We start from the raw sequence: 27,615 nt of genomic DNA on the forward strand, positions 1-27,615 counted from the left end.
AGGTGTCTTGGTTTTAGTGGAAATGCGGTAACTCGAGTTCATTTCCATACGCAAGAACAGTTCACAGCAGTGTGTATAACTGCTTGGTAGCAAGGTTTTTAAAAAAAAGGTGATGATGAATACACTTGTTGAAGGAAAGTGAGAGGAAAATGAACTGCAATTTACTTCCTGTCATAATACCACAGCTGTAAAATTGAAAGAAATCTTGAAGATTATTTGAGCTTGAGCCACAGGGCATTGCCCAATGCTTCAAATAACCGATTCTACTAATGTACAGAGCATATTAGTGTTCATCTAATTATAGGTTTCAAACTCTTAACTTTATAAAAAATGACACTGAAACTTAACAAATGATGAATTTGCACTAGAAGGCTTAATCCTGTTTAATTGCAAAGGTAGAACCACAGTGCAAATCTTCTCAGGCTTTTATTCTTCCCATTCCACAGCCAATATTGCTGGAAACATGTCAAATAGCACTTCCACTTAATTGTGTGTACATCTGTTACAAATAGAAGTAAATTTAAACTTTGTATTGAAAACAGAAAGATCATATATGCAAGGATGAAGCCAGGTCAAAGTAACTTTGTGCCCATTAATGTAATACATTACCATTTAAAACCAGTAATGATTCCTAGAATAATCACAGTTTTTTGCCTTAGTTGTTAAACTTGTAAGTAGGAAGCAATACAGTAACGGTCTTTGATTTTACCCTTACTCTGTAAAAATGGAACTAGCTGAGGTAAGCCTTAAGTATGGGGACGTACTAGGTTTTGTCTTTGAGCCCAGATTCCTTTTCTCATTTCCTCCTTTGGCTGAAGGCAAAAACAGGAGGTCAAAGGTTCATCACAATTCTTATGATTTATATAAGAACTTGTGGACAAGGTCATTGCGAAGTTTTAGTTTTTAAAGTTAACTGATTCAATATACTTGAAGACATAGTATATACACACATATAATTCTGAATTATATATTTCTTTTTTTCACTCAATATTTGTTAACTTGGGCAAATAAAATTAATTTTCTGAGCCTTGGGTTGTTGTACAGCACTTAGAACAGAGCCTGGCCCATGGTAAGAACTTAATATTAGGTATTATAGAGAATTATATATCTAATATTACATATGTGTGTATATATATCCCTATTGATATCATTATTTATATACAAGTGGAGTTTTTTTTTTAAATCCTCACCTAGGGATATGTTTATTAAATTTAGAGAGAGAGAGAGAGAGAGAGAGAGAGAGAGAGAGAGAGAGTGAGAGAGAGAGAGAGAAGGGGAGAGACAGAGAGAGAGGCAGAGAGAGAAACATGGAGTGGCTGCCTCCCATACAAGCCCTGACTGGGGACCAAATCCAAAACCTAGGTAAGTGCCCTGACTGGGGTAGAATCTATCTGGTGCATGGGACAACCTCTGAGGAGCTGAGCCACCCAGGCAGGACACGTGAAGTTTCTACAATATCATCAGTTATTTGGTTCTACAGACAAAAAAAAAATGTAAAAGTAATTTTATTATGCATTTCCCTTTATGTTGTAGTATTCCGTATGACTAACATACAATTTTTTCAAAAGTCAGCACAAAAAGTGACAATTTAAAAAATCAAATCATTTAGAAGTTTGGGGAATCTCAAGAAACAGAGTGGGCTGCAACAAGAGAATCTAACAATATAGATTTATGAAATAACCTCATAAAGGCGGTGGGCAGAATGGGGCTGAACTAAGCAATTTTGGAACTAAGTGAAGTTTGTAAGACAAAACAAAAGGAACTATGTCTGGACATTGTGCTCTAGTTCATAAAGTCGTTTTTGCAGGAGGGTGTTGGTTAACAATACTGCTGTACAGGTGCACTGAAATTGAACAATTAAGTACTTGGATGGCAGATGGTAGCAACCAGTTTCCTCCACTGTTGGAGTGGGATTTTACAAACTAGCAAAGGGGAGATGATCCATCCTAGAATGATCCCTTTGTAATGGATACAGCAGTAGATATATGTTTAGCTTAATATACAGATAGTTCCATAGAGAAATATTTATAGAATGGTATGTTATATATGGATTAGAGCACACCCATATATGTCCTTGCTTTGTCAACTGCAAGGGCTGAGAAAAGAGGACACTCTGAGTAGTAAGGAACACACCTAATGCCTCCATCTTGATTTCTAAGACCATTCTTAAAATAAAAGAACCAAAGTTCCCTAGAGAAGCGGCCGATTCTAGAACTGGGGTATAATGTTGTACCAGGAAGTAATGAAGTGCTCAAAAACAAAAACAACAAAGTCACCCCACACTGATGGATATTTAAAAAATACAGGACAACTGAAAGAGCTCCCAATGGCCAAAGCTGGGACAATCTGAGGAACGAAGTGAAAAAGTAATGAATTTAACCCAAAGTATAAACTAAATATCTGCGAGTTCATACTCATATAAATAAATGATTTATTCAGTAAAATGCAGAAGAGAAAAATTTCCTGTGCAAAATCATTCCAAATGATTTATGTGGATTCCTCCACCCCAAGGAAGAGGAGCATAAATTCCTGATTATTAAGAGTAGGCTGCACCTAGTAACTTCCTTCCAAGGAGTACAGTGTGGAGGGGGGCGGGGAAGAGTAAGTTTGCAGTAGAGAAACCTGGTAAACACTACCTCAGCCAAGTAAAGTCAACTAATAAATCCTGTCAATAGTATGTATTTTTGAGAGGTGACTTGGGGCAAGTTACTAAACCTCTCACCACCTCTGAGGGTAGTAAGATCTATTGTGATGGTCTTTTTCAATTGTTAAATATATGTAAAATCCCTCCCATAGCGCCTGGCCCATAATAGGTCTGAAAAATAATATTCATAGATTAGAACTAAATGTTTGAAAATGGCTTGGGTCTAATTTTTGTGATGTAAAAATATTTAATTTATAAACTATTGCCTGAGGTTGCCAGTGATTTAGTAACTTCTGAAATATACCATAGACATGTATATTATAATGTGCATATATAAATAACATGGTCTTTTGCTTCAGATCTAGGTTTCATGGAGCTATTATTGAAGAGACTTGTGAACATTATTGTTATGGCTGCATCTGCTGTTAGCAAAGCTTCATATTATTTGTCTGTCAGGCTTAAATTGCCTCAGTATTTCTTCAAAAAATACCACGCAAGATATAAGTGCACACTGGGCTGTTTGAGGTAGATATCAGATTATGCATAAAGGCCCTGAGATTTCTGCTTACTGTTGCCCTACATTAAACTGTAACAAAGAGGAGGGATATCCTGCTGTTAGAAAGCATCTCCTCAGTTGGCAACATTTTACTTCACTACTGGACCTTGTTAATGAAGGCACAGTACTATTTAATGTTCTGTAGAGGTGGTGACACTGATGATATTGCATTATGAAGAAACTGAAGTTAATGACATGATTTGAAAAATCAAAAGATTGAATATGACAATTGATAGATGCAATTTACTTGGGGGGTTGATTCTGTACTTCGCCAGTTTCTCAGAAGGAATTATAGCAAATTGGTGCTGACCTCAGTATGTAGCAGATTAAAAAAAAAACTAACAAATAAGCAAACTGGACACTGTGAATTGTTGTTTGGAGGTTTGGAAATCACTGGCAGTGGCCTGTTTGAAAGCATCAGACATTTGATTTTTGCCTCTGACCTCTTTTTGTCATCCTTTCCTGTGTTAATCGGACAGATTGGATATGGCTATAGGAGGATCAAACATTTGGGAATGATAGACACAGATGTATCCTTAGCATGTGTTTCTTAAGATGGATTGTTTTGTTTTAAATTTGATTGATAGCCAAAGAATCCAGCATCTCAGCTCAGCCTGTCCCAGGTTTTCTCTATAACAACTGATATGATGTTTTTAAGATCACATGGAATAAAACTGCAATCTCTATCAAATTAGGTACTTCATTATTTTTTAAAGCTAGCTGCTTCTGTAAGCATTCTTTCCCAACTACATAACTCCTACATTTCCATAACTCTAAAATGACATCTAATTCATTTTGTTGATTCCCTTGCTAGCAAAATGACTTTGCTGCATGCTTAAAATATGAGTTTAAGATATTTTACCTTGGGCCCTGGCTGGCGTAGCTCAGTGGATTGAACACGGGCTGGGAACCAAAGTGTCCCAGGTTCGATTCCCAGCCAGGGTACATTCCTGGGTTGCAGGCCATAACCCCCAGCAACCGCACATTGATGTTTCTCTCTCTCTCTCTCTCTCTCTCCCCCTCCCTTCTCTCTCTAAAATAAATAAATAAAATCTTTTTTAAAAAAAGATATTTTACCTTTATCTCCCCTCCTATTACCCCCATTGAAAATATTTGCAATGTATATGGTGAAGGGAAAGGTGTAGCTAACCGTATTTTTCAGACCATAAGACACGCCTAGATTTTAGAGGAAAATAGGAAAAAAATTTTGAAGGAAAAAAAGTGGTAAAATATTTAACAACATAAATAACAGTATTTCACCAATGTAAATGTAAACAGAACTCAACAGCAGCATTAACAACCATTATTTCTCCCCAATTTTGATGGGGGGAAGTGCATCTTATAGTCCAAAAAATACAGTAATTCTTCCCCATAACTGCGTGATAAGAACAACCAATGGCCAATCTAAAACAAATTTTTCTTTCAATATCAAGGATTTTGTTTCTTAGCAGTTTTAATTATGCCTATTCCTTTTGGAGTCTTTTAGGAAGTGATTCACCCATTCACTTAAGAAATATTTATTGTCCATTTTGTGCCATGTACTATTCTTGAATTCTACAACAGGTGCTGAGAAGAGATCATTGGACAAAACAGAAAAATCATGGAACTCACATTCTAGTAGAAAGAAGACAGATAATAAGAAAAATAGTATTTATGTTAGAAGGTGTAAGTGCTATTAAGAAAACTGAAGCAAGGAAGAAAGGGTGCTCCGGGAAAGGCAACATTTTAAATGAGATGGTCAGCGCAGACTTCTTTGAAAAGGGTGACATTTGAGCAAAGATGGGACAGAGTGAGGGAGCTAGCCCTGCGGTATCTTGTGGAAAGATCTTTCCAGATAAAGAGAGTAGTTAGTGCAAAGGCCCCAGGGCAAGAGGAAGCCCTGTAGTTACAGTAGCGTGGTGTATAAAGTGCTTAGTAGAAATGAGGTCAGAGAGGTGACTGTAGGGATTTGGTAGGCTAGCTAACAAGGTTTTTTAGGTCACAAAAGGGACCCTGGCCGAGAACGCTGGAAGCTGAGGATTTTGGCTTGTTCTGAGGTCTACAGATACACCTAAATATTAAAAGCATACCTATGTCATATTTTAGGTGGTATAAACTCAAGTTGTGTCTCTACATAACCTTTACAATAAGTGAAAATGTCTTGCTTGTGGTATTGGAAAAATATATGAAGAAAATGAAATACTCAAGCCAGACCCCTAAATTGGTTTTAATTCACTAGCTGGAACCTTAAATATTAATGAGTCTCCCTCTCTGTCTTCTTATTTACAGGTTGGAACAGTATCTTTTTCCAGGTTCCTTGTTGTCTCTAGTATCTCTTGGTTTCCCTTAATGTTAGTCTCGGTAGTATTTTCCCATCTTATTTCCGATTCATGGTTTAATATGTCAATACCAGTAACACGTTTTATTGTGTTGCAGAAGTCAGAATTTTGCTGCATCAGAAATAGGAAATTATCAGACGCATATTAAAACAACAGAACCTACTTGGCCTCAGTTGAGCGGACTAAAATCAGGATTTTTAATTCCTGCCTATCTAAATGAACCATTTTGCTTCCTTGGTAAGGATGCAATAGTATAGGGGTAGCACAAGGTTTGTACTACTTTTACTTAATGTTTTGAGATGAGAGTAATGTATTAAGTAAGTTTCATTTTCTGAAAACTACTATTATTCAGGAACGGAGATGGGGGTGGGGACTCTGGCAAAGGGAAAGGAACTCTGGCAAAGGCATTTCCAAAATGCCTTTGTACCCCTTGTAGAAACAAACAAAACAAAAACGGAAGGTGGTTTTGTATGTCAAATCTGAACGTTTACTTCCCAATATTTTTAGGAACTGGTTTCCACAAGTGGGTAACACAGCAGGTTCAGGTAAACTACTTCCATTGCAATTGAGGTAGAAATGACTGCCTCCAATTCCACACACTGTAACCAGTGGCAGGCTCAGAATGTTATCTCAGGGGCTTTTAGGCACACTGCGTTCCAGAGTTCTGTCCCATTGATGCTGAGACTCACCACAATGACACCTGCTAAAATTGACTCACCCTGACAGACAAACACATCGGGTCGAAAAGCCAATAAAGCAGCAGAGATGACTGTTAAAAAACAAGTGACTTTAATTTTTTTTTATAGTTCTCTAAGCCCTCATTGTTATGCAGGTGCTCGCCAATCAACTAATCAGCGACAGTCCTAACTGCTGGGATCTGGGTAAAGCTGATACGACCCGTATCACTTCCACAACCTGTCGCGTACCCCAGTAAAGAACTCGCCGAGGACTGGTACAGACATAGGAAAGTTTCTGTCAAAGTTTAGGAAAGAGAGACAGAGCAGGAAGCACTTTCGGATCTTTTTTAAGGTCCAGACGGTGCAGCGAGCCGAACCTCCCGCGTGCACTTCGGTTGCCCTGGGGGCCACGGCGATGAGAAGGGGAAGCTCTTCTACAGGACAGCTGCCGCCAAGTCCCCGAGATGCGCGAGCTCCACAGCGCCATCCATCAAAAGCTCGGCCTCTGTCGATCTCGCTCCACCCTAGGGCCAGCCGACCCCGGCGTGCGGCAGAGGACAAGCGGTTCCCGCTGGCGTGCGCGCCGGCTCCTTCGTTAGCCTGGCGTTGGGGCCTCTCTCCACGCCCCGCCGTCCCTCTTCGGCCAGAGCGCCGGACTCCAGGAGCCCAGCCACCTGCTCCGGGTGGGCCGCCGGACGCCGGTCTCCGCTCTCCGACGCGCCGGCGCTATGGAGACAGTCACGAGACGCCGGCGGCTCCCGCGTCCGCCAATGGGAGCGCACGTCACGGGGAGACGCGGACGTCGCTCTTCCAAGATGGCGGCGCGTCCGTCGCGAGCAGCCGGGCCGGGGGGAAGCCTGCGAAGCCGAGTAAAGCTGCCGCCCGGGAAAGGACTGAAGGAGCTGTTGCCGCCGTTGGCGGCGGCTCGGGCAGTTTTCGCTGCTGCTACGGCTGCTGCCATGCGGCGAGGCTAGGGAGGAGCTCACTTCCCTGGGGTGTAATAATGTTAACAGAGGTAAGCGGCGACGGCGGCCAGTGTTTACCTGTGAAATGGGGAAGGGATCGGTGTCAGCTCGCCAGTGACCATCATTTCTCATGCCGGCGGGCCCGACCCTCGGCAGCGGGCTGCGGGGCCCGAGCAGCAGCCGGGATCCTACAAGTGCCCCCCGAATAGGAGCTGTGCTGACTCAACAGAGTCCCACCACCTCCTGCTGTCTGTGCTCTTCTTTCGCAGTTGTCACTTGTCCGTCGCCCCGGCACTGGTCTCCCTCCTGCTGTCCTTACCTCTTAACTTGCCGCTCCCTTCGTGGTGTCCCCTTACAGGCTGCTGTGTGGCAGCGAGGGGTCTCTCTGCGTTGCCACTGGTTCCCATTTCCCCACGGTGTGCCGGAGCTGTCCCTTCTCCAGCCTCCGGCCTCCACGGCCCTCTGCCTCCGCGCTCGGGCAGCATCCTGGGTTTGTCACTTGGCCAGAACGGTTTGTGTCCCACCCCACCTTTGAGGTGGACCTTCTCTTTCTTTCAGCGATACTTGGGTAAGCCCCACTCCCACACTCAGTCACCTTTCGCTTAAATCGTGGGAAGAAGAAAGTTCTGATTAGCATCCACCCTCTCGATTGCTTAATGCTCCCTTGGCACTGTCTGTCGGGAACAGGTTTTTTTCCCCCCTTGGACCTGAAATGGAAATAGGGCAGCTATGACTAGCCAATCAATTTCTAGTGCCCAATGTCCACTGCAAAAAGCAGACTTTTTGAAGAAGAAGAGTTTCCCTTTATGAACTAAATTGATGTAGCTAGGTATTTGACACAGCGAACACAATTATGTATACATAGGCAGGTGTAGGTATCATTGAAGACAGGTTCCGAAGTTTGTGGATTTAAGGAAATATCTTAAAAGCTACTCACTTGAAGTCCTGTGAGTATTTCGGTGTCAGCTGTCAGGAACTAGTTTGGGCATCTTTGCGGCCAAACTCCGGATAGGAATCAATTTTAATGGGCACTGGGAAGTCTTCTTACTTGGGTCACAAAGGAAGTAAAAGCGTTTGTGATAATAAAGGACCTACTTGTCTTTCCAACTTGGTTAACTCTGAGGAACTTCCTACTTTGGTATTTCTGCTTAAAAATGTATGCACAGTGCCTGGCATATGACGTGTTTATTAAATACTGATTGCTTTTAATTCACAAACTACTTACTTTCAGTAGGTTGTAGGTCCCTTTGTATTTCTAAATTCCACAGATTTTTTTTCCCATTTCTGAAGTTTATTTCATTCCTGCAGATCATGGTATATCATAAGCTTCTGTTGTCATTAGCAGTATTAGTTTAAAAAAAACCTTAGAAGTAGCAGAATTTCTATTTTTACCTTCAGTGTGATATTTTGGTGAGAATAATTAGCCTTATAATAAGTTTTCCGTTGTCTCTAAATGCACAATATTATATGAGATGATCTTTTGATTCAGTTTGGCTTAGGTTAGCACACTTGAAGACAATCGTAATGCTTTCACATGAACTTATTGTATCTGCTGAGACAATAAAATGATAGTGACCTGATTGGGAAAGATTGAACTTTCTAAGCTTTTGTACTTTAACATGATTGTGTGTTTCAGGAACATGTTTTTAACAGTAAGTCAGTGGCAGTAGTAAGTTGCACTTGAGTGCTTTGTGTGTGCCGTGCAGAGCGTGGAAGTGGCAGAGCCAGGGCTCCCACCTTGGCAGCCCTGCCAAGTCTGCTGCTGCTGTGCTGGGTTGCCTCTCTGAAGTAAGGTGCAGATTTAATGTTACTTGGATCTCATCTCTGTTTTTGAGTACTCATTTCATAGATTAGAAAACTGAAGTCCAGAGACTTGTTCAAGGTCAAACAATTATTGGTGGCAAAGGAGAAACTAGAATCCCATCTCTTACTCTCAGAACAGAACTCTGACCATTTTGCTCTCAATGTGTTGTTTTCAGCTCTTTTGATAGATTTTAAAATAGGCTACTTCCTTATCTGAATATGGTCAGATAAACCGAAAAGTTATCATTATTTGAGACTTTTTGCTTGACTTTTAGCTTTTTGGTTTATTTAAACAAGGTTCAGAAATAGCCCTATTTTAAAATGTTTTAGATACAAAAATTTTACTTGGCCTGTATGGGTGGCTCAGCTGGTTGGAGTCCTATACACCCAAAGGTTGATCTCCTGCCAGGGCACATACCTGGGTTTTGTCTTCGATCCCCACGTCGGGTTGCCTGGGGGAGGCTATCAGTCCATGTGTCTCTAAAAAAATTTTTTTTACTCAGTGTTACTTACTAAAAATTAGTAGCATGGGACTCCTTTTTATTGCTTCTGCTAATGCTAACAATTAGATAAGCAAGTTTTAGGAGATGTGATTTATGTTAGGTAGTAGAATATATGCTGAAGAACTATGTTATGAAGGATTTTCTTGTTCAATGAGCATATCCTATGCTCAGAAAGTAGTGATCGCACTATCTGCTTGGTTCTTTCAGATTTTGACATTGAGGTATGTGATAGCATCTCCATTAGCCTGATGAGAGGGCTGAGATTGAGAGTTCAAGTGGCTGGCTTGTAGTGAGTGGTGGAGCCAGCTGTCACTTCAAGTCCTCTTATTCCAAGTTGTGTGTTGTTTTTGTGGTTCATTATGGAATGTGTTATTAACTTTTTGTACCTGATAATCACCAGAATACTATTTTTAGGGCTTTTTAAAAACAAGGTGAGGATTCCAAGTTTGTAGACACATAATAATGATAAGCATTCATATGAATGTTTTGCTTTTTGTCAAAATAGATCCTGGAAACCTTTTTAGAAATGAGAAGTCATACAAGTGATTAAATTAAGCTAAAAGAGAAAAATACTCAATTGAGCAAATATGTACAAACTTTAAACTTGTGAAAAATGATAGATTAGTGCGAATTGAAAATACAGCTCCAGGAGGTCATTTTTTTTCTTAATGTCCCATTTTTTCCCCTTGGTACTGTCTTTGCTCCTGTTAGGACTTCTTATTCTTTTTTTTTAATGTATTATATAATCTTTTATTTTTAAAGATTTTATTTATTTATTTTTAGAGAGGGAAGGGAGGGAGAAAGAGAGAGACAGAGAGACAGAGAGAGAGACAGAGACATCAATGTGCAGTTGCTGGGGGCCGTGGCCTGCAACCCAGGCATGTGCCCTGACCGGGAATCGAACCTGTGATGCTTTGGTTTGCAGCCCGCGCTCAATCCACTGAGCTACACCAGCCAGGGCAGGACTTCTTATTCTTAATGTTACTCCTACAACATTTGGCAAAAAATTTGTCAAACTCAAAAATTACTTGTTTAGTAGCCACTTACCTTCTAACCCCCCTGTTCCCATTTTTAAAATAAGAGTAAACTTCCTGTATATCAGAATTAGTTAGGTATGGGATGTTTACCTGATAATTTGTTTCAATTAATCTTAATTTTCACAACATTGAATGTGGTGAGATATTTATCAGTTAGTTTTCATTAAACACACTTTGAAACTATTCTTTGATGTTTCATAGCTATCAGGGTTTTTATTTAGAGCATTTATTATCACAGAAAACTAAAGGTGTAGAAGATGTAGGAAAACGCGCCAAATTTGCACCAGTGTCTGGTATGCTCTGGAGGCCGTTTCATGGGAAAAGCAATTACCAGCTTATTGACACTTATGCTTTTAAAAATAGCAAATAAAAATTTTATTTAAACGTAATAGTTGTATGGGTTGTGTGCAAATGTGGGGTATTAGTTAATGTTAAATAAAAATGGTTTATTTTATATTTGGGTTAAGTTACTTCCATCCAGATTACTGATTTTTAGTATATTAGCACTAATTGTTGATTTTGTGGTTAAAAAAATAGGATACAGAGGGGAAGAGGTGTAAAGAGTAGCACTGTTAGAAGTCCTAGGTTAATAGTTGTTAAGGGAGTAAGATTTTATGGTTCAAATAAATTTGGAAGATATTTGCCTAAAGGAATTGTAATAGGTTTCTTCTCTGGAGGACAGCTCATAGATTTTGAGGTGATTTACCCTCAAAAAAGGCGATAGAATTTGCATTACATTTCAAAGTTGTGTAATCTGTTGGTTTTGTTTCTCTAATATCGGACTAATATTGAGCCTTACAGGCTTTGTGGTATTTCATTTTAGGAAATCCTGAGATGCAATGAGTTGTGCATCAAGGAAGGAACTGTGGACTTGTAGGGCTCTTTTTATACGCAAACATATACTCACATTGATACACGCTTGCTCATAATAAATGATTAGTAAAAAATTACGACTTGATTTTGTTGATATATTTGTTAATAGGAATACGCTTGTGATGGGGCAGTTCTTAAACAACATGAGCTATTTCCTTAATTATTAATTGATGACACCATAAAGGCAACTAACCAGGAAAAGAACTTTAGGTCCATTGGCATTGATAGGATGTTAAGCTAGAAAATGTGAAGAGACTGAACTTTGAATTAAAGCAAGTAGACAACTTTTAACATACCAATTTAAAAAAAATGGTTGAAATTGAGTGAAAAATAAGGCTGGAGTCATAGTAATTCATACTTATGTCTATCGATACCTACCAGAGTAGCGAGGTAGCACACGAATGACCTGTATGTTAAGCATTATAAGGATGAGTCCCGACTTCACCTCTTATTTATGATGCGACATTGGGGCAGTTTGAACTTCTTGAGCCTTAGTTTCCTTCTGTGTAAAATTGGGATAATAGTAGCACTTTCCTAAGCTGCTCTCTCATTATTCCGAAGATGAAATGAAGTGAAAGAGGGTATGCAACTCATTGTAAACTGTCAGTCATTCTACAAATATCAGTAGTTAGTACATCAGATTTTTTCTTTCTATATGCCTTGTACTACTATGAATTCAGGTCCTAGGTTCCATCTAGCTTTGTGGCTCACTAACTTCTCAGTAGGTGGGTGGTGGGTCCCAGGAAAAAGATGTCCCCTGGCCATTGGTGTGGTTACAGAGGAGGTGAAGAGTAGACTATACGAAGTGAAAGGAACAAATAGACTGAGAACATGTCCTGCCAACTAGTGATGAGGGTAGTTTATTATGTGGTTAGTAAACCGATGCCAAAGAATTTCTGAAAGGGCGTTCCAAAAAGTATTTTGTAAAAGTTTACTTATTTGAAGGTTAGCAGTCATTTGTGTGTATATACTTAGAAATATTTGCAGGAAATCTTTTATTTTTAATCAATCCTGGCAATCCTAAAAATCCTGGGATGGTTTTTAAAAGGAAAGCTGTTTAGGATGATTTTGATAAGGCTTTGTGATGACCTGTACTGGACATTATTTTTAGTGGATTAATTTGTTTACCAAACACAAGTACACCTACTGTGTGGTAGGCATGAGCTAAGTTCTGGGGCTTTAAGTGGTGAGTCAGGCCTAGAATCTGCCCTCAGAAAATTAAGTATTAGAATTAAATTCTGCCAGTTGGGCCATGGTTCAGCCAAAGCCTTGAGGTCTTTTGTCAGAAGCAAACAAGTAATATAATTAAAGGGTGAAAAATGAAGAGGAAGAAAAGGTAATTACTTATATTAGCTTTATAACTCCAGGTAAAGCTGCTAGTTTGGATGAGATGGCAGCTTTAAAAGGAGGTTCTTACAACTGTAGTCAGCCCATCTCAACTGTCTGCATTTGCTCCAAGCAGATTCACAATGTGAAGTAAAAGAAAAAATGACAACAGAGAAGAAAAATCGGTGAATTTGTCATTATTTTTTCCTTGAAAAGACCCAGATCCCTTAGACCGTAGATCCCTTTAAGAGGTCTACGAAATTTTACCAAAAGACCCAGCTGAATTCCATTACCCTGGTAAAGGTAATACTTGGTCCCCACGCACCTTTCATTTATTTGCTTATTTTCCATTTCTCCCCTACTCGAATGTACACTCCTGAAGATGGGGTTCACAGTCATATTCCCGGTGTCTGGAACACAGCTGGAGGCTCAGTATTCCTCACTTAACATCTGTCAAATGAATGTTGAATATTCCTTGCAGTAGAATTAAGGTAAAAGTGAAAAATTACTAAGAAAACATTGCGTGTGGTAAATTTAAACTATCACGTTAATTACCCTTCATGGATTGTTTACTCACTATGTCCATTAAACTCTTTTTATTAGTGCATTGTAGTTTAATACTGTGTTTGGGGCCACAAAACAAAAAAGAATTTGACAAAAAAAAGTTGAACATCAAGCTTTTATTTGGACTGTAAGTCTCTTAATTTCTCCTACTGGAAAAATCTGATTAGATTGATGTTATTTTCATGTAGCCCATTATAAATGCAGAACAGCTTGGATTTTATCTTGTACCTTGTCCTGTTTAAATTTTATTGTGATTTCATATGTGCCACTTAAAAACGTATTCCTGATCTAGATAAATTGAAAGAAAGCTTTATTTATGATAGTACAATAATGCTGATTTTTGTGGCACTTCATTGAATGTTTCATAGCTTGTACGACCTTTAATACTATCTTGAAAATTTGCAAGCATGAGTAAAAATTTGGTCATGAATTTTAACAAGTTGGAAAATTTGGGGGCATATTTCCAAGAAGTACAGCTGCCACCACAGTCTCTAGACTAAAGTGCCTCTCGGTGTCACATTGTTAGAGGATTTCACCCACCTACAATTCCATTGCATACTTAAAAATAATATGTGCCAGAAAAGTTCAGTAGTGATTCTATGCTCACATGTGAAAATTAAACTGGTCTAATGATTTTTAAGTTAGTACAAGAGACTCATATACATCAAGTGTGGTAAATCACAGGTGTGGGCTTATTGCCCTGTTTTCTCCAGTTTCCTGAGGAATCTTTTTATTCTGAATCCTCTGTGAAATCCCTAAATTGACATCCTGCTTTGCTTTTGACCTTAGCCCTGCATTGTTGGAGAGTCCTTGAGTGTTACTGTATTTAAACCTGAATTCCTTTTGCTTCTGGAACCCTGGGGCTATTTTTAGCCTGGCCTTGGTTTGGCACAGGAGAGAGTTTGTGATTCTTTGTATTGTGACTTTTATTTTCAGGCTAGACTTGTGTGACAACAAGTGTGTGTGCAATTGAATGGCTTTTGGATTCACCATCATTTGAGGCTTGGGAATTGTAAAACCGATTGAAAGTTGTACAGTTTTAATGGAGGAGTTAAGTATGAAATAAAATTTCACCTCATTTTAGTTATTACATAAATTTTGGGAAGTCATGGTCTGATTTTAAGATATCAAGTGTTTCTCCAAATCATAATATTGTACTTTAGAATTTGTTCTTGATTTCTCTTCAGGAGTTTGAGATGGCATTTCGTTCTCGGAATTTTTCTCAGCGTTTAATCAGACTGCAACTATTAACACAGTCAGCTTTTTTCATATTCAGTGTTAATTACGAACATCTGATGCTTTTTCTTGAATAATAGTACCTAAGCATTCAACACTTAAACTGTTCTAATAGTCTAATCCTGGTAAAGTTTAGCAGAAGAAGAGGAAATGGGCTACTGGGAGTTGGAACTTGAAAGGTAGAAAACAACAAAAAAACAGAAAAAGAAACTGAAATAGTGTGCTTTAGTGGATGTGCTGATTACATAGCAATTTTAGAAAAATCAGTTAGGCTTAAGAGTATTTTATAATTTATTACAATGTATTTTATGAACTAAAAAAGCTCTATAAGATAATATCTGATAGCTGAAAATATTCAATCAAAAAATGGGCATTAGTGCAGAATTTACAGGACTACCAAAGTTAGACCGTCTTTGTGTTGGGACTCAGAGTGTCAGTCACTTATATCTGTAGCTACATCTCTCTCCATATATATGCACTTCTAATCACAAATTGACTGTTCCTAATTTTGGAAGGAGAGTATATGCTTTTGGTTAAGAATGATGGCTTGTGTCTGATTATTTGGATTTGAATCTAAATTTTGTCACTTCAGAGCATTTTGACTTCAGTCTTTTTGAGCCTCAGTTTTTCTCTTGTGTGTCACTTGTAAATGAATGGTCCTTACTCCTCAGGGTTGTTATAAGTATTCAGTGAAATAACACATTTTAAGTGTTTCCCACAGTAGCACTCAATAACTATGAAGTTTTATTATTATTTTCTCAGATGTAAATAGCAAGTGATTTATTTTTGTAACTTGGAATTTAATGTTTGAAGCTGTTTTCTGTCTTTGTTTCATTGAGGAAGTTTTAAAATATCAGATTAATGACTCATGATCTAATTCTTTGTTTTTATTAACTTTCTAATTTATGTGTTGCATTAAGATCTAGATTTAGACTGAATTCAGGATGAAATTAAGAGAGTTGACACCTGTATAATATGAGTTGGTCATAAATAGAACTTTTGACTAACCAAATTTCTTCTGGCCATTTTGCTACAAATGAAGGGAAAGGGAAAATTGTAGTATAATCTCATGTCATGCTTTAAAAATGCCAGTGTTAATGTAGTTTTCTGCTATAGGAAGTACTATGGTCCTTGTCAATTTGATAATATTTTATGTAAAGTAGCTCTAAATTTATATAAGCTTTTTTACTGAATAGTTCCTTTAATAAGAAGTATAAACGTATTATTAAAATCCTTTGTATAAAAAATATGTAGCCGGCTTGATTGGTCTTAGAACTGTGCTGTGGGTTAGGAAACGAACTTAGGGCTAAGTTATTACAAATAAAATTTGTGTTTAGAATTCTAAGTATAGATATTAGACCCATAAATAGTTTTAGTCCCTTTATCAATAGCAGTTATCAGCATTCATGTAATAGCACAATAAACTGTTATACTTAACCAGTGATGTGTTCTTGTTATAACAACATTTTACTTAGTGGGCGGTTATGCCATCAAAGTCCTTTGTGGGTGGAGCTATGTCTGTCTGTATTTTTCTTTCTAGACTTATTTTTCCCCTTTACCCTGTCACTTAGTGGATATGTTGATTTCCCTCCACCCCTGCTGTGTCTTTTACTGTTCTCCTCTATGTCTGTAGGTCTGCAGCTTGCTAACTCAGTTGTTCGCCCAACCTTTACCTTTTTCTCCTCTCAAATATATCAAACAGGCCATAACAGAGAATTTAACTTTGATTTTTTAAGTTATACTTATAGGGTTAAAAATATTTTCCATTGTTAATTTAAAGGGCAAACAAATTAAACATTTTATATACATTTTTAATATATGGTTTGATATAATTTCCTTTTACGATTCTATGCCTCTTGTCTGAATTTATCTTGATTAAAAGGCTCATAATCTCTGAGTTAATTAACACTGTTGTGCTTTTTTAGTTGTGAATTAAGAGATCTGGTAGTACTTTCAGAATCATTGTTCTGATATTGAGTTATTGTGTAGCTGTCAGGAATGTGATGGAAATTTATTTTAATCTGTACCAACTCTAGAACATACCCTAAAAGTTACCTAAATACTAATACCTACAAAAATCTACATATTAAAGAGTACCAAGAACTTTAAGGGTTAGTGACAGTTTAGTTACGTTAGGTTTTTCTGAGAAGTTGAATTTTTAAATCTTAATAAATTACTTTCATTTGATTAATCAGATACATTCGCAGAATTTGGCCCATCTCCTCCCCCCTGCACTGCCCTACCTCCTTTGTAAAAGCCTTCTTGAGAGTCATTGTAAAGTATTGGTTCAGAACTTGCTTGAATTTTAAACCCAGCTCAGTTTTCATGGTCTAGCCCTATGACTTAGCTGTTTTTCATTTATAGAACAGTCAGTAATTTAACTTTTGCCAGAGTTGTTGTGAGAATTAGATGTGTATAGTAAGTACAGATTTATAGTCTGTGTTTTGCAAACGTATATAACATATAAAATTGTCAGCAGAGGCCCTAGCCAATGTGGAGCACTCAGTACGAGATGGCTCCTGTTGCTGGGTTAGAGGACGCCCTATTCCGTGAGAAAGAGAGGGAAGGCAGGGGGTTGGTGGCAGTTCAGTTATGTTCTGAGTTTAAGATCCCACTCTCTCTGTTGTAATAGGCTGTGTTGCTTGATTTTTCCTTGGGTTATGTAGTGTGGGGAAAAGTAGAAGTTGAGTGGTGAATATTGGCACTTTTAGTCTTGCATTGTTATAGTCCTGTATGAATGAGGGAGAAGGGGACCATGTATTAACATGGCCTGTTTTGTCTTGCTTTTGTACCAGTGGATTGCTGTGGTGTAAGTTGAGTGTACTTGAGTAGAGGAACACTTTTGTGACTGGAAGTCTTCTGATGTATACATTAAATCTCTTCTTTCTATTTCTCTCTACTTTTGTTAGAGGAGCTTAAGATGTATTGTTGTGTATCAACTTAGTTTTCATATGTGAGGATCATCATGCACTATAATGTGACCTGAACAGAGTGGTAGGGAGTAGACAGATTGCTGGGTTAGAAATGACATGTGCAATACTGTGTTATATCAAAGTAATTCATTTTCTTTTAGTTTAGTGTCACAGTGACAGGATCTGAAGAGAACAAAGAATTTATGAGATAGTAGGTGAATTAGTGAAGAACCTGGATAGTCAAGATTTTAATTTCCTTTTAGTGTTTCCTTTCTGGCTTTGAAAAGTATAGGGGAATAATACACCCTCCCCCATGAAGACATTTCCATAGTTGTTTCGTGGAAAAGAGTGAATTAAAATTCCATTATTCAGGACTTCTGGCAAGATGGAGGAATAGGTGGACACACCGTACCTCCTCGTACAACCAAGATTAGAAAACCAATAATTTACAACAATAATTTACTATCAGAATAACACCCAGATCCGGCAGAGGATTTATCTGAATGGAAGTCGGGCAACCAAGAAGTTGAAGTAGATGCGTTCATCCGGACTGGTAGGAGAAGACGAGGAGAAGACGAGCCGGGGGGCGCGGGGCTGGCTCGGGTCGGTGGTGCGCGGAGGTCGGGGGAAGGTTTGGCGCAAAATCAGAGCAAAAGGCATCCGGAGGCGCAAGAAGGCAGCGGTGATCCCTGAGTACGCAAGCTGCGGCTGGCAGACCCAGAGGGGTGGCGATTGTGGACCAGGGCAGAGGTCGCGGCCCAGAAGCCCAGACAAGGGTCTGAGTCCAGGGGAACGGAACTACCGCCATTGTTTTCTCCCGCCTTGCTCCCGCTCCCGCCCCCGCCCCCACATATAACGTCACAATCTAGTGACTGGGGTGCCCAGCCCCGGTGAGCACCTAAGGCTCCGCCCCCCCACCGTAACAAGAGCAACCAGACCGGGAAAAAAAAAAAAAGGAGAGACAGGGGGAAAAAAAAAAATATGTTTTCAACAGAGCAGATCAGTCCCCCAGGACTCATCCTTTTGAGCGACCAAGAATTAGCCAGTCTATCAGATGCACAGTTCAAAACACTGGTGATCAGAAAGCTCACGGAACTGGTGGATTTTGGACGAAATTTAGATGAAAGAATGCAGATTACCATAAAACAGATGCAGGAAGACATGCGGAAGAGATCCAATAGTGAAAGGAAGGAATATGAGTCTCAAAACAATACAGTGGACCAGAAGGAAGATAGAATCAACCAAGCAGGAAAGCATGATGAAATAAGAATTCAAAAAATTGAGGAAAAGATTAAGAGCATCCCAGACACCTTTAAACGTTCCAATATCCGAATTATAGGGGTACCAGAATCGGAAGGGGAAAAGCAACAGATTGAGCATGTATTTGAACAAATACTAAAGGAGAACTTCCCCAATCTGGCAAAGGGAACAGCCTTCCAAGAAATCCAAGAAGCTCAGAGAGCCCCGAAGAAGTTGGACCCAAGAAGGAACACACCAAAGCACATCATAATTACATTAGCCAAGGTAAAGACGAAGGAGAGAATCCTAGAAGCAGCAAGAGACAAGGAGACAGTAACCTACAAAGGAGTTCCCATCAGACTGTCAGCTGATTTCTCAAAAGAGACCTTACAGGCAAGAAGGGGCCGGAAAGAAATATTCCAAGTCATGAAAGACAAGGACCTACATCCCAGATTGCTTTATCCAGCAAAGCTCTCATTTAGAATGGAAGGGCAGATAAAGTGCTTCTCAGATAAGGTCAAGTTAAAGGAGTTCATCATCACCAAGCCCTTATTTTATGAAATGCTAAAGGGACTTATCTAAGAAAAGAAGATAAAGAAAAGACATGTATAGTAAAAGGACAGCAAACTCACAAATATTAACAACCACACCTAAAGCAAAACCAAAAGAAACTAAGTAAACAATTAGAACAGGAACAGAACCACAGAAATGGAGGGCACATGGAGGGTTGGCAGCAGGGGGGTGGGAGGAGGAGAAAGGGGTAAAGGTATAGAGAATAAGTAGCATAGAATGTAGGTTGAAAATAGATAGGGGGAGGGCAAGAATAGTACGGGAAATGTAGAAACTAAAGAACTCATAAGTATGACACATGGACATGAACTAAAGGGGGAAATGTGGGTGGGAGGGGGGTGCAGGGTGGAGGGGAGAGAAGGGGGGAAATGGGACAACTGTAATAGCATAATCAATAAAATATATTAAAAAAAAACTCCATTATTCAGAGAGAACTTTTTAAAGAATGATTTTAATATAATTTAAACTTTTATTTTGTTCTTAGATGTTTTATAAGAAATGCAGTGTTAAATGTTTAATTTCTAAGAATGTGATAGAAATTTCTAGCAACATAATTTTCAACCTTTTAAAATTCTCACAAACTGTTGGTGGAAATCCAGGTTTCTTTTTCTTTATTCACATACATTGAGCCGTCTAGGCATAGGAGAAGTATAACCTGTTAGAGATGATATCATTTTAATTCACAGACTTATTTCTGTTGTTGGAGCCTGAAGTAGGTGATGCAGGTATCTCCTTTTCTTTATGTAGGCATTCATAGCAAATTATTTCTCTTTTTCAGATGAAGGCAGCTTTTTTGACAGTTTTTAACATAATTTATGCTTATAAAATTTGAAACATCAAGTTAAACATAAAGAAGAAAAATTGTTTTTAATTTCATCACTCAGAATAAGCACACTTCCTATCTTCAGTATTCTGTGTTATATTTGTACACTGTTTAAAGTGGGATTGTATGTACAAATTTGTATAACCTCCTGTCTTCATTTAATATAAATTTGTAGAACAATTTTATGTATTATTATTCATGTAAAAATTGTAAGTAAAATAGATTAGTGTTGGATTTTACTTTAAAGGAGGACCATGCCTCAATTAAGCAGGAGTCATTGCAGATATGCAAAAATGGCTCATTTCTTAGAAATGTTATTTTAACTGATAACTTTATTGATTAGTCAATGCAGAAAAAATCCTGATATTATAGGCCAAGAAAGCATTTGGTGGAATTCAGCTTCTATTTCTGATTAAATATGTTTAATAAAATAGAAATAGATGAATACTGTATTAAAAATTGTATGGTAACCAATGTCAACAGCATAACTTTATATTTTTAATATTATATTTAGCTTTTTAAAATCATAAACAAATTTGACTTACAGTTTTTTATCTTTGCTTCTCACATAGGTGAAAATTATATTTTTGCTTTAAAAGTTTGGATTTTTTTGAGCACTGGTAGGGTTGGTAATTTTTCATATCCTTATAGGCCATTTATATTTTCTGTTCTGAGTTGCTTGTTCCTATTCTGTTTTCTTTTCAAGCATTGGTCTGTTTCTTAATGATTTATAACGTCCCTTCTCATGGCTTTTAATCTTTTATTGTAGTTGGTGCATATATTTTTACAAGTGTATATTGGGCTGGTCAATAAGTTTGTTTGTTTTCCAGAAGATGGCTCTAGTAGTGCTTAGTTGTCTTGAACTTCATTTGAAACAATTTTGTTGTATTGCAACAGCTGTCATATCAGCGTGCATTAAAAAAAACACATCAAAATTGGTGAATTTTTGTGTAGTCATTTTAATATTGAAGGTAGAAGAAAATATGCAACATTTTGGCCTACTAAGTATGCTTTATTATTTCAAGAAAGGTTAAAACACAACTGAAATGCAAAAGAAAAGATTTGTGCACTGTATGGAGAACATGCTGTGATTGAATGAATGTGTCAAAAGTGGTTTGCGAAGTTTGTGCTGGAGATTTCTTGTTGGATGATGCTCCACTGTTGGATAGACCAGTTGAATTGAAACTAACCATGAAATCGAGACGTTAATTGAGAGCAATCAACGTTCTACCAAGTGGAAGATAGCTGACATACTTAAAATATCCAAATCAATAAAGTCATTGTTGAAAATGAAAAAGGTTCCTTTTATTTTATGGAAAAAAAAACTAAATGGACATTTTGGCTGGACCAGTATATGTTTATGGATTTTTTTTTTGCTATAATATAAATTTATTTTGTGTTGTTAAATATGTGAATCTTTTCCTACAGATTTTACCATGTTAAAATGTATAATTCTGGCCCTAGGGTATACAATGGTTTATACCTTTTTTAAGAAAATCTAAGCGGTTTTTTTACATATTTTTAGTGTTTTGAGGAAAATACTCATATTTATTATTAATTTTTATAATACAGAATTACAAACATATAGAAACCTTTAGAAATATTGTTATCAGAACCTGTGTACCAATTACTTAGATTTGTTAACATTTTGTCATGTTTGCTTTAGACTTGATTCTTTGTCTCATTTTTGTTGTTACTGTAGCTGAACCATTTTAAAGTAAATTGCACACACTTTGCCACCTCTCCTCAAAATACTCTCCTAAATATCCCAAGAATAAGGGTGTTTTTTTGATAGACCTATATAGCATTGTCACACTGAATAAAATTACTAGTAATTCCACATTACCATCTAATATTCAGTATATACAGATTTCCTCAGTTTGAACCGGGATCTAATCTAGCAACATCATTATTATGCCTCTTTAATCCAAAATAAGTAATTTCTCCATCTTTCTTCCTCTTCATTGTTGTGGATGGTTGTCTTGTGCATTAGGATGCAGTTGTAGGATGCACACAGCAATATCCTTGGCTGCTATGGTGACCCCCACCTTCCCATTTTGATACCCAAAAATGTTTTCATACATTACTAAATGTCTCTGGGGGGGCAAAACTGCCTTTGACTAAGAACTGCTGCATTAAAGGTAGTACCTTTTCCGCACTTTGTTTATTTATTTTTAGATACTTAGAATTTTTTTTATCTTGAATCTATTCTGTGTGTATGCCCTTTAGCCTGTTTTATTTATTTTACTTTTCTTTGTTGTTTAACTAGTAAGTAGTAATTTTAAAAATAGCTTTATTGAGATAAAATTCACATATGATGTAATTCATCCAATTAAAGCATATAATTCAGTACAGTTCAGTGGCTTTTAGTTTATTCACAGAGCTGTGCATGTATTGCCACAATAAGTTATAGACTTCATTACTCCAAACAGAAAAGCCCTTAACCTTTGTGCTCACATAAAATTAGGTGTTTTGTCTACTTTTTATTTAGTTCATTATCAGATATATGATTTCCAACTATTTTCTCCCATTCTGTGGGTTGTCTGTTCATTTTCTCCACGGTACCACTTGTAGCACAGAATTTTCTAATTTTTACATAGTCCAATTTATCTACTTTTGTTGATTGTGCTTAGATGTCAAACGGTATTTAAGTTTTGCATTGAATTTTCTTTCGCTAGCTTCAGTAATTGGTATCAAGTATCACACACGTAAGATAAAAAAATTGAGGAAAGTGGGGCTGAAATTAAGCCATGCTATTTTTTCCTAACTTGAATTTTGAAAGTATAATTTTTTCAGGAGTTTTATTATCATATCTAGATGGGGCATGTGTGTGTAGAAGACTACTGAAAATTTAAGGGAGAAGAGGGGTTGGGGTTTACATTATTGCAATGCTGGATAATTAACAACCACTATTCTCTGTAGTGGGGATGCTAACTACAGTGACCTAAACTGTAGTGTTCCTGTCCTCAGTTGCCCTGCTGTGAATGTTCTTCATGGTTAGCCACACCTATGAGGGGAGGAAGGCTCCTCCCAAAGCAGAGACCATATCATTCCAACCCTGCCCTCCTCTGTGTGTGTAATCTGCTCAGTTCCTGCTGAATTCCTGTCTGCATTATTTCATAATTATTGGGGTGCTTATCCGTGTTTTTTTTTTCTCAGCATATTCTGAGTCTCTGGGTCTTAACTTTGGAGATTTCTTACTAGACTGGCTTGTTATTTCAGCAGCACTCCGGGTTCAGGAGTCATAGCTCAGACATGATATCCCTGAGGACGTCTTTGTTTGTGGTCTACCTGTCTGCCCTCACACCTCCACCTTCTTAGTGGCATACTTCTTATTAAATGTCTAAACAGTTTTGTTTACTACTTAAATAGTTAGACCTAGACATTATACAAATATGTTTTTTCTTTTTAAGGTTTTCCATATACAAATTTGTTTTAAAAGTTGTATCTGTGTTTTTTCCTTGTTATTACCATAATTTGACCAACTATTTTGTTTTGCCTTCTCGAACAGGATGTTGGTTTCATGTGTTTTATTTGGTGAAGTAGAAGTCTTATGGCAGCCTTTATAATCATTGCTTGATAGAAATAAATAGTAATAGTGTATTTACTTAAATGTTTTAAATGACTGCTAATTCAATGTTAATAAAATGAGTTAAGGATATGGTGTGTCTTTAGGAAAGTGGTATGTGCAATCTAAAAATAGGTATTTTTAATATAGTTTTTGTTTAAAAATTACGTGTTTATTGAAAAGTAAATCAATGCAGAAAGTAAAAGTATTATTTGCTTTTTCCATTTTAAAAACAGTCTAGATACTTCTATACCTTTCTTGTTTCAACATACATGAGGTAGAATTTTCATTAAATTTTTAAAAATCACTCTTAAAGATAGTGATATGAATTATCTTTTCCTGCTTTGAAAGTTTCTCAAGTGTTCATTTAATTTTTCCAATAGTTTCTGTTTGTTCTAACATTTTATACTCTTCTCCCTTCTCTCTGTCCTGTGGATAGTAGTTACTCAATGAATTGATTTGACATACATACCAAAAGCAAGTGGAACCTAAATGTTAAGTGTGGGGGGGCTCCGCCCATAGACCCCCCGCCCCCTGCATCTGCCACGCTTGAGAATAAGGCTACCAAGACATGATCTGCCTGGGGAGGAAAGGTGGCTGATCTCTCAAAGGAGGACTAGAAGCCTGTTTCTCAATGGGCTTTCATTGGGTTGAATTTGCATAGGAATATAGGACTTTTACATAAAAGCTCATCAGTTATTGTCAGGCAATAATGATCAAACAATAGATAACATTCAAAGAACTATGAGGGTTTATTCTGAGTCAGGGTCAGATAGCTAAAGGGCCATAGAACTTGGGGGAAACAAACTCATTCTGTACTTTGATCCTTATCTTTTAAATTGGGGGTGTTCTTAGCAAAGCAGGTTATACAGGATTTTATGCATTCTTTCTTAGGCCTGATTGCCTGGGGCACCTGCCCTTTCCAGCACAGAGCCGCACCCACTTCTGGCATTGTTTCAGGCTTAAGTCGGGCAGGGGAAGTAAGGCAGCCAAGAGATTAGGAGACTTCTTATAGACAGAATTCCAGGCTATGTCAAAGCCGAGGGACGAGGGTCCATCACCCCCTTTTCCTTAGCCCTCAAGTCTTTCCCTGAGGGCCCCTTGTGACCATGCCTGTCTTAGGTTGTCCCTCCCTTGGGGAATCTCACCTGTCATTGGCTAACCAGTCATCTGTGTGGATCCAAGCAGGGTGAAGTGAATGGGGGCAGAGGCAGGGCCTCTGCCAGGAAGATAAACTTTGTGTCCTTAGTGGTTTATGGTCACAAGGTCTTTTTACTCAGCCTTAGCCATGGGGGGTACAGTTTCTGAAACCAGGCAGGGCAGTTCCCTACAGTTAAGATGCCAATTAACTAATGATCAGAGAGGAAGATAAACCATTGAAGATTATTATGGGAAAAAATTTTAATTTATATAACATTGACTTAGATGATTGGTCAGAAAATCTGTGTATTTAATAGTACTGACAGTATACTACTGTATGTGCCAAATGTTATACTTGGCACTAAGAATATATGGTTGACAAAACATACACAATTTATGTCCTCATGTGACTTATAGCATATGGTATGTGAAGGAAAATAAACAGGCAATTACAACATAATGTGGTAAATGAGGATATTGGCAAAAGAGTGGTTGAAATGGTGAACTGTGGCGTCTGGTCTTGATAGGGAAGTGAATACAGAAGTGGATTAAGTAAGGAGAAAGTAGAAGAACCTAGTGCCTGCACTTTGGAATGTAAATGAAAAATAGATGAAGTTGCTATAGCTAATTTAGGACTGGAAGATTGTGGTCAGAGAAAAAGATAGTTAATTTTCTCATTTTTCTATTCAGAGAAGACAAGGTGATGATGAAGTTAGAGTGTGGTCTGTAGTGGCTGAAGTGGAGTTGCATGAAAGTTGGTGGAGGTGAAATGCTTATGATAATTAAAAATAGACTGTTGGGTCTACTATGCTTATCTATGTTGAAATAATTCAAGGTTATGTAGAACCTGAGATAGAGAAGAATGTTGTATGTCACATGTCAAGAGTTTTGAGTCTCTTGGAGATCAGTGGTTCCCACTGTGACTGCATATTGGAATTACCTGGAGAACTTTACAAACTACTAATGCTCTACCCTAACTTTGCTGCACTGTTGGAAATTCTGTTGGTTAGCTCCCACCCGCAGCTATTCTGGTTTAATTTGCATAGGGTGTAACGTGGGCAGTGGGACTATAAAATGCCCCCGGCTAATTCTGATATTCTGGAGTTGCATGGGGAGGGTTTTTCTTTTAACAGGAAACTGGGTGGGAGGTTGGGGCTGTGACCCTGCCTAATGAAGCTGGGGTACATAATGAATAAAAGAGTAAGCAGACCTTGAGAGGGATGCAGGAGAGGCAGCTTTTACTTAAACAGTGAAGATTTTGAGGATACAGTTGTGTTTATTTTTCATGGAACATAGCTTTCCTGGAAGGAAACTGTGGTAGGGAGGGAAGCAGTGGGAAGTTGGACAGAGGAGGAAAAAGCAAGAACAGTGCAGTGGATAGAGAACAGGAGAGAACTGATAATTGAATAAATTTAGCTCTTGGACATGATGAAAGATAACAGTGAGTAGTGGGTTCAGATTAGTCTGGAAAATATGTTCAGCAATCCCCATAGTGGATGACAGGCCTTAATGGGTCACACTTCATCAAAAGCCCTAGCCTTGTATCCTCTTTGTTAAGGGGTTTGGATTGATTGTGAAGGGGGTTAGATCTTCAAGACCTATGGGGAGGCTCAGAGTTCAGGCTGATGTTCTCAGGTTCCCAGGGAAGGGATTAGAGGCCCATCTGTTCTGACTCTGGCAGACAGAGGCTCTGGAGTGTTAAGGCTTGGTCCGTTTTGCATAGCATAGCTCTGCTCACTCTTACATGCTGCTGTACTGTTCCTTTACTTTTACACTCGGTGCTTTTCAGGCAGTTTTAGTTGCCCATTCCCGATTTGTGAGCAAGACTGATAGGTGTCTTTTTTTTTTTTTTTTTTTAAGTAGAAGAAATGCTGTAGACTTAGAGAAAATGAAAACAAGCTTTTCTGTATTTAGACGTTAGAATTTTATGCATAGAGAATCAAAATGTTTCACAAAGAAACCACTCAGTGTGAGTTAACTAAAGTATAAACTGTATATGGGACTAGAAATTAATAACTGTTACACTGATTTCAAATTTAAGAATAAATTGGTTAACTAATTTTATATTGGACATATAACTTAATTTTTTTGTACTGTTAAACTTGGAAAATGAGAACATCAGACATCATAGTCAATGCAGTACAGCAAATTTAATTTTCTTTTAAAATTAAAGAGAGCTTTTTAAAGCATAATACTTACAGTCTTCAAGAGCTAACCTAGTTATGCAAATAAGCTTTGAAATTACCTTTGAATGAAGAATTCATTTAAAATATCAAAAATTTTCAATAATATGTTTTGGCCAGAATAAGGTAAATAGTAAGTAATAAATTTGGGAACAGCTTGATGTAGAAATAGGAAAATTTTATGCTAAGTGGAAAATAAGACTTTTGCATGATTATAGTATGTCATGTTTCCTAGTAATTAAAACCCACTGCTTTTACTAAGCAAATATGTGATGATTAAAGCTTTTATACTTTTTAAAACTTGATGATTTTTGTATACAGTGGCCTTATATCACATGTGTTTGAATTACGAAACTAGATAACTTTTCTAAGCTGTGACACCAAGTAGATGAAGCCTACGATGGGTCATGGGAATTTAGGCTATATCAAAAGGATGCTTCTTAAAAATAAATATTTTATTTATTGATTTTGGGGGGTGGGGAGGAGAGGAGGAAGGGGGAAAAGGAGGAACAGAAGGAGAGAGGGAGAGAAACATCTATAGTTCTACCCATTTATGCGTTCATTAGTTGATTCTGTATGTACCCTGACCAGGGATCAAACCCTCAACCTTGGCACATTGGGATGATGCTCTAACCAACTGAGGGTCAGGATGCTTTTAAATGCTGGGTTGTGACATGA

The 27,615-nt window shown here is 37.9% G+C and overlaps 1 protein-coding gene and 1 long non-coding RNA gene across 4 annotated transcripts in view; both read left to right on the top strand.

Moving 5' to 3' along the window:
* Positions 1 to 6,374: 6,374 nt before the first annotated feature.
* Positions 6,375 to 27,615, top strand: part of SNX13 (sorting nexin 13) — a 122,355-nt gene continuing 101,114 nt past the window's right edge. For all 3 annotated transcript variants that reach the window (XM_028525141.2, XM_028525142.2, XM_036010544.1), the window contains exon 1: positions 6,375 to 7,210. In XM_028525141.2, the coding sequence (XP_028380942.2) occupies positions 6,611 to 7,210 (600 nt within the window). In that variant the 5' untranslated portion in view covers positions 6,375 to 6,610. The remainder of the gene's footprint in view (positions 7,211 to 27,615) is intronic.
* Positions 10,143 to 16,962, top strand: LOC118497053. The gene is made up of 2 exons (XR_004899604.1): positions 10,143 to 10,172; positions 10,425 to 16,962. It is a non-coding gene; the product is annotated as an uncharacterized LOC118497053 (long non-coding RNA).

Source organism: Phyllostomus discolor, chromosome 10 (assembly GCF_004126475.2).
Source record: "Phyllostomus discolor isolate MPI-MPIP mPhyDis1 chromosome 10, mPhyDis1.pri.v3, whole genome shotgun sequence".
NCBI lineage: Eukaryota > Metazoa > Chordata > Mammalia > Chiroptera > Phyllostomidae > Phyllostomus > Phyllostomus discolor.